Raw genomic sequence first — 13,328 nt, forward strand, 5'->3', positions numbered from 1 at the left:
AAGGAAAGATGAAATTTGAGACACAATTAACTCATACAACAGGTGGTTCGTGAGGGACCTGCCATGATCAAATATGATACAGACATAGCTAATAAATTGGTTGTCCATTTAGTAAAAAGTTTTTCTTGTTCTATTGGGCTTCCGTGTCGATTGCCTTTTTTGTTTTTGCTAGGACACGGAAATTTTCAGAATCATACACCTAATCTTAAATCATAAGGTATCGGATACTATTAAACCTGCTTGCCACAGACACGCACAAGAGCACACGCAAAGACACAGACACATAGGCGCATATGCAGTTAAAGTGAGGTGAGCGTTTTGTTTACAGCTGCAATGTGAAACTCAATTACAACAACCAATTGAGCCGATGTGGCCGCATGGCAGATTTGCATCATGTGTTCCGGACCAAATAAGATTGCTTCTTATTTACGTAAACGAGGAAAACTGCTCACACACACGATCTAATGTGGTTGTAGATTTCAAGGCAGGGAGAAAAACCTAAGGTGCACAAAAATCACAGCAAGCAATAGGATACGACTAACATTGTGCCTTTTGCTTTTTCTTTGGTTTTTGTGATGGAGTGGCCTCAGCGTGTTAAGTATAGTTAGTGTTGTTAGTCTATATATTTTTTAGGCTTTTTACCCCCTTGAAAAAAAAATACACCTCCGGGGAAGACCATTAATCTCTTAAAAAAAAAAAAGAATACTTTATTTATGGTGTGTTCAAACACCAAAAAAAAAAAATTGGCAAACCCTGACTCGTATTTATTTTAGAAAAAGATTTCAAACAAAACTATTTCTAAAAAAGATCTGACAATTTCCTTGGAAGAAAAGTTCACGAATTACAATATATTTGGGGGGGGATGAACAGAATTTAAAAACAAGACCTTCTCAACATTCACTAATACCAGCTAATTTTTAATGGCCAGTAGGGGAAAAAAACAACTACCCTAAACATTGTCGTGGTTGGCTCAGATGTTTGTGCATTCATTATTCTAACACTGCAGTAATTGTAATTGGTGTGACTTTTGACTTGCCCCATCAACATTCTACTGAAAGTCACTCGCATCATTCAGTCCGCATTACAATTTGTCATAATTTGTGATTCAAGAACTCTACCTTCTTTTATAGCAAAATGCCGACACCAAATTTCTTTTATTCAACGTGTCTAATAGACTGGTAGCCCAAGCCTTAAAAATGGACCTAAAAATGGACCTAAATGCAAGTCCTTTGAACATTTTTTTCGTCTCTGAAAGCGTCCAACAAAAACATGAACCGGGTTAAATAACTGCTGAAGAGACTGAAAGCGACATGATGTCAATCAACACACTAACACATCTGGCACAAGAAAAACCTGTGCGTCATCTTGCATTTTGAAACTTTCAACAAGACTTAACTTCACCTACCTAAAGCTGGCGTGGGGCCGTGTCTTGCAGGACAGAAAAGAAGAAAGTTGCTCGGTCTGGCTTGTGGAGAAGATGCAATTTCACTAACTTGTGGACTGCCGTGCAGTCTGAACGCTGTGTTCGTGCGTGAGTGTTACGTCATGCGTGCGTGTACCTGTACAAACCTGCTGAGCATGCGCATTGTGCGCACACTGTCAGAATCACCACTATGGTTGATCAATAATAATGACAATAATAATTATAATAATAAGGCAGGATACCGACTCAAAAATACAAAATAAATCATTTAAAATAACAATGTTGAATAATCAAGTAAAGCGTGCGGGCAACATGTACTTTTTGAAACATGTAACGAAATAAAAGGGAATTATTTTGCCAACTTCGAAATATGGGTTAATCAGAATCAGAATAAAAATTGTTCATAAATGCAAAGAAAATATTGAATGCATGAAATTATATTGCTGTTGCAAAAAGTAAAATGCTGTTATGAAGCGTAAATGCTGCGCTTTCAGGCAAAATTCATTAGCAGATAGAGCTTTTATTTCTAGAAAGATATTTTTGGGGGAGTACAGTCATAATAAACTCTACCTTTTTTATCCGTTCATAATAAAATGCATGAATTATAGGCATGATAGTAAGAACTGAAAGCAATAATTATTTAAAACTGCATGAAAACTGCATTCAGTGTGAAATAAATAATGATTCAAGTTATCTCACATTATCTGCACCTCACAGTTCGGGGACCCAAGTTCATTTCCACTTTGCTCCGGCCTATCTGTGTGAAGTTTGCATGTTCTCCATAGGCCCGCGTGGGTTCTCTCCGGGCACTCTGGTTCTGCCCTCAAAAACATGCATTGCAGGTGTATTGGACATACTAAATCGTCCTTAAGTGTGATTGGGTGTGTTATTTGTCCCGTGTGCCCTGCAATTGGCTGACAACCAGTTCAGGATGTATAGAATACAATAGAATACATAAAATAATTGTATGTATGCCATAACGGAGATTGTGGTTGTTTAAAAAAAAAAACAGTATTCATGAATTATAACATACAGTACAACACACAACCATCAATTTAAAAAAATAACATTTCTAAAAATTAAAAAAAAAAAAAAATCATTGTTGCCTCCGCTCAAAGAAAGTTATATTTTGAATGTTTGCGCATGTTTTTTGCACAGCGGCTTGTCTTTCTTGGAGAAGAAGGTCTGGCCCTCCAGAGTAGTGGAGCACACCTGTGGTTGACAAAAATGACACCATATGGAGAGTCTTGAGGGAAATGTGGGAAATGAGCACGATGAGCAGTCCATTGCACTTACTGCACACACAAAGCAGTTGTCATGCCACGTGTAGCCCAACGCCTCCAGGAACTTGTCTCCCGCCTCGATGGGAAACTCGCAGCCATGGCAGCCCGTGCCAAACAAACTATAGAAGTCTGTGACACACACATAAAATAAGGACACAATGCAGTATCGCTGCTGTTAGCATAATTGAATAATAATAAATTTTAGAATATAATGTTACCACATTATTAAAGAATACATTGTGAAAGCTAAAAAATATGTAACCATTCTACCAATGGCTGAGCCGTTGCTCTTTTTTGGATTTTTCGATGTGCAAAATTTTCCAAACTGGACTGTCTGCCTTACACTCATTGAACTCATTATCAGAACAGAAACGATGATCGGCAACACATTTAAAAGGGCGCAGTCCGTGGTGTACTTGCGTCGTTTCTTCGTCTCACCTTGCTCGCAGTAAGGTTCACCATCCTCTAGGTGGAAGGTGTTATTTCCGATGGGTTGCTGACAGGAAGCACACAGGAAGCAGTGAACGTGCCATGTCTGCTTAAGGGCGTTGATCACTTCCTAGAAACAAAACTAAGAGATTAGCTCAAAAATCTTGAAAAATTCCCAGTATAGAGTCTTTATATTTTTTAAAGAATAGATTTCTCTCTTTGGTTCACAGAAAGGGTCCACTGTGGTCATTTTTAATTAAAAAAAAAAAAAAAAACTTAGCCTGTAGCTCAGACTGCCACACTTACATAACAACCCCTTCTTGCAGTTAGAATCCAATGAAGATGATGATGATGATTATTATTATTACAGAATTTTTGACAGAGTTCACCTTTTCAAACATAAACTCAAATTTGTACTATTACTAGTACAACGAACTTAACAATCATGGGTTTCGTCTTCTTCTCCTGGGAGCTCATGACTTGGCTTAAAATAGAGATTCCCCACCCAGAAGAGTGTGAGAACACCACCGGGACAGGGAATCAATGGAAAAGCTGGTGGGTCACACTAAATTGGAGGGGCTTAGGGGCAAGAGGGCGAGAAAACAGGTTAATAAGGCGCCCTAAGCTGCTTGAAGATGTGTGAGAAACGGAGGGTTCGCTAAGGGATTGGAGGCCCTCAAGAGGTTCGGAACACGTGACGGATGAATGTCAGTGAACGGCAGAGCAGCCATATGTTAGCTTCCTGACATGTTGGGTCAAAAGTTACACCTGCAACCTCAAGCCTCATTCTTTCAACATGGAAGGATGCCTTACAATAAATGAAGGTTTTTTGTGTGTGCATTTGTTTTGTTTTTACATAAATAATAATGAAACACAAAACTGATACTGTATTACGAAAAATAACTAAAACTAAATTCTCTCAAAAATTAAAACGGAATAAACCCGATAAACAACAGTTGAAACAATGAAAAAACTAATTATAGTAAAAAATCCATAACTCTTTTAACGCTGCACCAGATTGGTGATTTTTTTTTTTTTCCCACTCAACTCACGCAGTAGTATAACGTAAGATAAAATTAGCCCCGAAACAGAAGTTCAGTAGATGGGCAGGAAAATTAGGTGGACATTTCCAAACATAACAAGACTTGCGGAAATGTCTAAAGGACCAATGAATGAAGGAAGGGGCCCCACTTGTAACCAGGCATCCTGCAAAGTGCAAGCCACTCACCCCCAGTATCTTGGCCTGGCAACGGCTGCATGTCGGCGCAAAAAAGTCTTCGTAGCAGTGTTCACAGTAAACGAGTCCTTGCTCTTCCACAAAGCCGATGTCTGCCAAAGATGTGCAGCAGTGGATGCAATTAAATTCTTCTTTATGCCACGATTTGCCCATTGCTACCAAAAATGGTCCCCTGAAATAACAACAAACACAACAACATTGTAATCACATACTGTTAAGTTGAACATTTTTAAGAGATCGTTTTATGGGCTTTTAATGTATACGTGTGAGTCCGGCTACACAGTTGCATCCCTTCAGTGGAATACTTATTTGTGCCCCAACATGCTGAACAGTTCAAAGATTTACTCAAACAGATACAGCGTAATATCAGCAAGAAGTAGAGGCCACTTTGTGTATGTTAAAACATTTCCAGCTTTGCCAATAGCCGCGGTGACTGTAAGACAGGAAGTGACAATAAGTAGAAAATTTGTTAAGGTATAGCTAAAATTGTATTCTATTTGACATTAACAGGAAAAAAATACGATATAAATAAACTCCTACAAATATTGACTTTCAAGCCTAAATGATAACTTCTAAATCTATTTCTTGGAGTCATCTGCACTCCTCCCCATGGCATCGCCTCGCACCCCCAATATGAATGTGTAATGTCAAGTTTTAGTATCATGGTCTTTTTGTGTGTTTTATTGCTTTACATCATAAAGACATTTATGAACATTTGTTAGACAAACATACATAATTTGGTTGAAGATATTGGTGTTTAAATAAACGATGTTCAATTCTCTTTTGTTTTGTGTCATTTTTACAGGAGCACACAGCTTCATCTGATTCTACTTCTTTTTGTTTTTCCAAAGTGATGACAGTATCTCATTTCTTCAGAGATAGTAAGAATACTTTAACTTGTGCAGTATTGTGTCCAAATCTTTGACTTTCAAAATCAAAGACGTGGTAAGCAAAGGAGAAGCACTGAAAACAACTCTGGGGAGCTGAAATTTCATGTCAAAGTTCACAACGGCACATTCACCTAGCAATCACACTTCCATGAGTGGCCCATCTCTTGGCTCAAATACGGTAGGAAAATGTGTTCAAGATTTGGACACAATACAGAACAAGGGTTAAAAGTCATGTTTAATGTTAAGTTTTGATACATTGATTTGTCTTGAGTAAAACATTTGGTATTTTATACGGCATGGTAACATGAACCTATCCCCTCCATGATAAACCACTGTGGTCCAGTGCAATGGGAAAATAATGATTTTTTCCTTACCTAATGACCTTATTGCAGTGGCCACACATAGGCGTGCGGGTCCCAGCAGGATAGTGTTCCGCCATTTGCACCAGCGAGTCCTCATCTTTAGGGTGGGCACGAGGCACGGGACGGGCGGGAGCGGGACACCTGGCCGCGCTGTCATCAGACTTCATGCCAAAGGATGGTGTGATTAGGCCACACTGAGGACTGACACCTGCGAAAAGTGAAGATTACCCCTGTCAGCAAATATATCACTTTTTTTAAACTAACAAGCTTATTATCTAAACATATACATTCAAAATTCATATCCAAATCGTTACATTAAAAAGGTTGCTGTTGCTTTCTGTAGGAGTGAAATGCAGCATGATAGAATATTCAATATAAAATCAATTTACCAAAAATTATACTGCTTTTGAAATGCTTCCTGTTTACTCTTCTTCTTTTAAATTTACAGTATTCAACACAACCGTCTGGCAGCACCAAGTGGTTAGATATGGAATTACATCCCAAATAAAGTAGAATATTGAGTCACAGGTGAACAAAAATATGTGCCAAATAGCAGAACCACAAATTTCAAGTGGAAGGGGTTTTCTGCACTTTTATTGCCATTTTTTCTCAAGGGAAAACCTATCTATATGCATGTGCACGTGTATGTGACTGTTTGTCTTCCATGTGCATAAGTTGTTTGACTTTTACCCTTTCGTCTGCAGACCCAGCAGGTGTCAGCAAGGCAGCACGTGCCTCAACAAAGGATTCCTCACATCATTCAGAAGACTTACACGCACAAACACACACATCTCACATCATTCAGAAGACTTTACACGCACGAACACACGCACACACACACACACACACACACACACACACACACAAGGGGGTATTTGTCTTGTAGTGGGGACATTCCATTGACATTTACTAGCCCATAACCCTAACTTTGACCATCACAACAGATTGCCCTAACATTTACCAGAACCTCAACCATATCCAATTCAAATCTATACTCTAAAAGCAAGTCTTGACCCTCAAAACAGGTGTAAACTTGTGGGGTCTGTCAAAATGGTTCCCCCGAGTGAAAAAGTTCCCCACAAAGACAACATTTAGTCCCCATCATGTGCAATATAAACAAGGACACACGCCCACACACACATCACTAACAAAGCAGTTCAAACATACGCAAAAGACACACTTGGATATCTATACATGGACTCTTATCTTGTGGAGCCACAATATGATGAATGGATACAGTCATAGTAGGGAATCAAAGTTATATTCTAATGTACACATACTCACACTGACACGCGTACAAACATGCACTCACTCACACGACTTGTGTTTTACCTTGAGTTGTCGCGGGTGATTTGATCATGGTCTTGACAGTAGCAGACTCATGGCTGCTGGGCTCAGGTTCTTGACTGTGTAAAGCAAAGTAACTCATTGATGTTCAACGATCATTAAAATTAACATTCAAACATATTTTATATTTGATACAAAGCAAAAATGGCATTGCGAAATCCATGCCGATGAATTAAAATTGTAGTGCTGTTTTTGAAGCGCTTTGTTCCAAGTAAAACTTGTGCAGGTCACCCACTTGACCTCTTTTACATATTGGCCTACCAGGCAATTATGACTGCGCTTCTATTGTTGCCAAAGCCTTCAGACCTATGACAGAACCCTTGACCAAATATGCAACACATTGAACTTCTCTTGCAAAATAGAATATATATGCTCAATTCTTCAAACCTTTGTAATAATGGAATTTTTGTATCAAACAACCAACACAAACCATTATATTAGGAAGCACACAAGACTCAAACTACACACTGATGGGAAAAATGATTTTTGCTATGTCAGCTTGAGGTCATATTCTTGTTAATAGTTCTATGAAAAGATGGGAGCACAAATTTTAGGTATACACTTCGATAAAAACAGTCACACGAGAGCTACAAGAAAAAAACTCAGTCTACACGTCATCCCTCTGGGTTATTCCATGGTGAGTAACAAGGAACACTCTAGGTTCTCTCCTCTGGTGATACAGCAGTATTCTATTAACATTCATTCTGAATCGTCAGAATCTTTGCCACTTTTACATGTTGGCACACATACTGTCTCTTGGGTGCCCTTAGTGGAATATAAGCAAGACATAGTCCAGACCACCTACTCGCTGACAGAGCAGAGACAAATATGGTCCTGCCCAAAAAAACACAGCGCTCCACTCCACACAGTCAGCTTCCTACTTGGAACCGTCGCCAGTTTCACTGCACAGACGACAGCCTTGTGATATCAGCCCGTAATAATATAACATGATGTTAGATGTTGTGCAGAGAAATGCCAGACTCACAGTGCCAGCGCTAAAGGCAAAGTGCTCATGAAATTTCCACCCCATCTGCTTGAATCCTTTCAAATGAGATTATTATTACAGGACTCGGGTCCAAATTTCAGGACTTGCAACATGCTCTGCTAAAACATATAAACGAATGACTTGACTTCGATTAGGTATTCATGAGTCTCATCTTGACGACGTGAAATACTGTGATTTGTCATGTCAAACTGTTTACATGTGAGAATTGGAATCTTCAATATAGTGCGTCGTTGATTCAGAAAGAAATGTTTGGAAAGCTGGCAAGTCACAGTCAAATAAAATAAAATCAAGTTTATTTATATAGCTCTCAATCACCAAAGTCTCAAAGCGCTTTACAGGTGAAAAGAAGTCATACAGAGACTTCTTCATCATAAATACACAACAGCATCCCCTGATCATCTCCCAAAAGGAGAAGAAAAAACTCAAAAACCCCAATTTGGGGAAAATCAGAAACCTTCAGAAGGGACCACAGGTGGGAGGAGCCCCCTTCCAAGCTCAACAGGTTGAAGCGGATGCTGAGTGTACAAAATACCAACAAAATACAGATAAACACATTTTCCCGTATTAGGCAGGAAATGTCCAGTGCAAAGATGTCTCGACAGCAGGCGAAGCCACCAGGCGGATTCTGCGGATAAACAGTTACAATACAAATACGATTTTCTACAGGGCATATAAAGTTACCCCATCACTGGTTATTGTTGTTGTCGTGTTTTAACTGGGCTTTTATAGTCAATCCACATTTAAACTCGCTTGCCTTAATGATGCTACAGCTGGACAGCCGAGGGACAGTGCATAGTCTAGCAATTCGGATCCCTGGTTTTCAACCAGACTGCCTGGGCACTTTATGGGCTCACATCTTTTGTGGAAAGGTGCACATTGCTCTGATGTGTAACTTGTGATCACCTTATGCCATTAAATGCGGACCGGTAATAAACACATCTAGTAAGCACCATTTAACTAAAGGTATTACAATTCATATTTGACCAAAATTTGTTAGAAATAATGTCACACCAAACTTCCATTATTTTTCAAAACTGAATATATTGAGCTCAGAGTTTTTGAAGTTGAGACAAATCTATCGCAGTATTTAAAATTAACATCCCTCAATTGCACAAATCCAAATGTGCTAAAATGTTGGGGGGAAATGTGCACAAAACGTTGGCGTTTAAATGCAAATAACACTGAGTTTACACCTTTCAAACTCATTCCTGAGGTTGGTCATTTCCGAATTTCCGAATTTTGAAGTTACTAAGCCTTCAGGTCACATACAATTCAAATATAAAATCAAACTTAGTCTGTTGGCACATTTTTAACTTTCAAACTTTTGATCTGAGCCTAAAATGAACTTTGGGAAAATCAGTTCTTTGTTCTTCTCTGTCTCGCGTTTTATGTGTTTCCATGTACTGTACGTGTTCACGAGGGGCAGCTGAGGAGCCTGGGTGGGCCGAAGACAGCCGCCTAAGACACACCAACATGTGTATAAAATGGTAAGGTTGAGGCTGCTGCCAAGTTGGGTTACTGCCCCCACTCTCGTCGAGCCTGGCTGTCCTCACATCAGACACATGTTATGGCAACTGCCGCCATGGCGGCACTGTATGTGCTGATGGAGTTTTAAACAGGAAATCATTTGGAAAGTTTACTTTTTAATGTTTGTATACAAATTGTTTGGTATCGAGCATGCCTGCCCATGGGAAATAACAAAACCGAGTAAATCTATTCTGTCCATACTTTTGACAACAAGTTTGTGAGCGAGCCATTCTGGGCATCCACCTACCTTTGGAAAGTAATCACCCCCCCTTTATATTCTCCTCTCACATCATGTTCAGCAAGGATGGGTGAAAATTCAGAGCTACTTTCAAGTGATGGACACCTTGCCGAACTGTCTGAAATACTGCTGCTGTTGGCCACAACTCACGCCCGGACGTTCACATGCAACCAGCTAATCTACCAGCCAAAAAAAATCCAGGACATGACATCATTCACCAGGCCACACATTTTTGAAGACATGCATCCAACATACTTTTTTATTATTATTGTTTTACGCAATACACAGTACAAGGCACCTCTTGGTCGCACATTTGATGGGTAAGCAGGCACTTCAGAGACCTAACTGTTTGCCTCCAAAACCATTAAGAAGTCAATGATTCCATTACGTTGTAATGTGTGAGCTATTTTGTGAGTAACGGTAGTGCTAAAAAACAACATGAGACGTCACTGATGTAAGGTGATTCCGGATTGCAGCTAGTGAAGCATTCAAAATATTTAGGTTCTTTCAATGTTAAAATACGGAGCTAAATTCATTGATTTTGATAGAAGCCCACTGTAAACACAGTGATGTACATTAACCGAAGGACTTTGTTTGCATTGATTGCAGCTAATGAACCTTGAGACAGGCCAGACTTAATTCAATTTAAAGAGGTCTTCAGGCTGCTCTATATTTTCACTCTTATCATGTTATGCCACACGTGTAACATAAGGACAAATCACAACCCAAATCACATCAGCATCTTGCAGTTCGACCCACGCGACATCATTGTACAGAACGTGCGCTAACTACAAACCTGATTTTTGTTTGTATCCACAAGCCAAACAAAAGGCCAAAATGTTTTTGCCATCCAAAATTTCACAAAGCACTAATCCGAGATTGCAGAATTTGGAATATGACCAAAATGTATAGGTGAAAAATAGAATCAATAATCAAGCTTCAGAATTCAAACCTGTCACGGGAAGAGCAGAATTTGAATTTAGAAGCAGACATAACAGACGAAAAGTACAGTCTTATACACAAAAAACCAACGTACCAACAGTGCATGTTGGAAATAGGAAAACTAGACTGGAGATACAACGAGACTCAGAAATGACTCTGAAAGAAACCAATAAGACAGCTTCACATGATTTGGAAACTAGACTCGGAAAACTAGCTCTGTAACGCAAGTAGGAAGACAGTTTCAGTTTCATAACAGAACTATCCTGACCTTACACCCTGAGGTCATACATTTTGGAATTTAGTACAAATTTAAAAAGTATCATTCTGTAAAGCAACCATCAGAATGTGTGTCATGTATCCAAAAATGTGTATTGTGTCGTGAAATTTAAAAAAAAAAAAATTCTTGACATTGCCCACTTGCAGGTGTTGGTTCATCTACAATATGTTTAAAAAGTGTGTTTCGAATAAGCGTTAGTGTTTGAAAACTTTACATTTATTTAAAAAGAGGACTGAGGGTTATGACGGCTTTTCAAAATGTGTTTTTTTTTATGGCTTTTGCATGTTGGCTAAATGCAAGTGGCAAAATATTGAAAGTTCGCTTTTCTTTTTCCTTTTTAATCATTCTTTATTCCTGTGGTAATGTTTAATGAAAGTCAGCATCACTCATCATGATGTCATGCTAACAACATTTGTCCGGTTAACTGCATTCATACATCAGCCGCGCTGATTACATGAGCGAAAACACGTGACGCTCACCCGGCTCCACGTTCATCAGTGACAATTATGCCCCAGGTCGTTAATATTCTCCACCGTCTCTGCTAATTACGAGGGATGTTTATCCTATTCCGCTCGACTGATTGGTTAATTAAGTAAGAGAGCCCCGCTGTTTACATGCATTAGCGGGCCCATCTGGACTTAGCATAAGCTTGTTCGCTACAGTACAATGAGAGACGAGAGGAAAGAGGGAGAATGTAATTTCAATCAGCAGTGTTTTGTCAATATAACGCTATCAATGTTACGTATTGACTTCAATTAGTCATACTACTCCTATGGAAATGCATCTTTATTGTTTAATTTTTTTTTAATCCTAAATAATCGCCCACAATCTCTCTCCACCTCCTATCACATATGTATATTATATAGTCTATATAGAGAGAGCGAGAGAATTCCATCCATCCATTTTCTAGAGCCGCTTATCCCCACAAGGGTCGCAGGCGCCAATCTCAGCTGGCTTCGGGCAGTAGGCGGGGGACACCCCCGAACTGGTTGCCAGCCAGTCCCCGGGCACACAGGGACGAACAACCACTCACGCACCCAATCACACCTAAGGACAATTTAGTATGTCCAATTCACCTGCCATGCATGTTTTTGGAGTGTGGAAGGAAGCCATAGTGCCCGGAGAGAACCCACACGGGCTCGGGGAGAACATGCAAACTCCACAAGGGAAGGCCGGAGCCAGGTGGATTTGAACCGAGACCTTTGAACTGTGAGGCAGACGTGCTATTCACTGCGCCACAGAGCCGATCTGAGAGAAAATTCAATTAACTTTTCTATTTATTTCCTGTGGCAACGGAATTCTAACTATAGAGGAGCGATGTCAATCCCTCCAATATGAATATTTGATATGTAACTCGATAGGGGTGATGCAATAAAGTTCTAGAACAATGCATATTAATGTAAAACAATTCCATTTGATTTGATATGCTGCTTTCCACTAATTACGTTTGAGGGGTGTTTTTTTAAGTTCTCTTCAGCTTTTATTTTTTACATTACAATTGTATTTTTCTTTATTTGTTGTTAATTTCATGATATATGCTTTATTTTAGTAAAAACATACAAAAAATATGTATTTATGCTGGCTTTTGACACTGCAACATATGATTGCATTTTACAAGAAATTTGAGTCACAAGTGTCAATGTATTGCTGTGTAGTAAATACTTAACATTCTAACGCAAACATTTTGCTACTACCCTATACTGCCAGAAGGACATTAATCGCTGTCACATTCATTTCAAGGCTTTAGGTGTCAGCATGGTTTCAGACCAGCAAATGCATTCCCGTTAACTTGGCACGAGAAGACACAGTCCATATGTCCCCAGAGACAACTTTTAACTCTCTGCGGTTGATGTGAAAGGAGCCATTGGCAGCGCCTCACAGATATGACACTGGATGCTAAGTGTGTGCTGCTAAAGAATGAAGTGTGGGTGTATGTGATCTCTGCCTTGTCTACATACTGTACCGTAAATGTGAAGGAAGATTGAATGTTATCCAAAGACTATGAGAGTATTAAATGATAGGCCATCTGCTGTGTGCTCAGGTGAGTGTCGGAAATGTTAATGGACCGTTTGTTGTCTGTTCAAACAAAAGCCATCTACGTACTGTTGGACTTGGGGTAGATGGGAGTAGTCGTGGACCAAGAACACCTGGTGGACACTTTAGTGTCACTCTATGCAGGACAAAATTCAACACTCCATCACACGCATGTCTCCTGACCTAACCCATATTGAGCAAGTGTAGGGAATCCTCAAAAGGAAGGCTGCAGGGGAGGAAAGACAGCATGTGATATTTTTACCAAATGTCATCAAGGATGGTTGGAAGAAGATTTCTGGAGCAATTTAGGAGGTTCTGAAGGGTGGAAAAATA

The 13,328-nt window shown here is 39.5% G+C and overlaps 1 protein-coding gene across 4 annotated transcripts in view; it reads right to left on the reverse strand.

Annotated features, from left to right (window-relative positions):
* Positions 1 to 1,967: 1,967 nt before the first annotated feature.
* Positions 1,968 to 13,328, reverse strand: part of pdlim5a (PDZ and LIM domain 5a) — a 42,648-nt gene continuing 31,287 nt past the window's right edge. For all 4 annotated transcript variants that reach the window (XM_088430042.1, XM_088430033.1, XM_088430025.1 and 1 more), the window contains 6 exons: positions 6,957 to 7,030; positions 5,637 to 5,832; positions 4,364 to 4,544; positions 3,145 to 3,265; positions 2,720 to 2,835; positions 1,968 to 2,635 (listed from right to left, as the gene is read on the reverse strand). In XM_088430042.1, the coding sequence (XP_088286168.1) occupies positions 2,546 to 2,635; positions 2,720 to 2,835; positions 3,145 to 3,265; positions 4,364 to 4,544; positions 5,637 to 5,832; positions 6,957 to 7,030 (778 nt within the window). In that variant the 3' untranslated portion in view covers positions 1,968 to 2,545. The remainder of the gene's footprint in view (positions 2,636 to 2,719; positions 2,836 to 3,144; positions 3,266 to 4,363; positions 4,545 to 5,636; positions 5,833 to 6,956; positions 7,031 to 13,328) is intronic.

The sequence above is a fragment of the Hippichthys cyanospilos genome, chromosome 1 (assembly GCF_059441005.1).
Source record: "Hippichthys cyanospilos isolate Australia breed blue-spotted pipefish chromosome 1, RoL_Hcya_1.0, whole genome shotgun sequence".
In the NCBI taxonomy this organism is placed as follows: domain Eukaryota; kingdom Metazoa; phylum Chordata; class Actinopteri; order Syngnathiformes; family Syngnathidae; genus Hippichthys; species Hippichthys cyanospilos.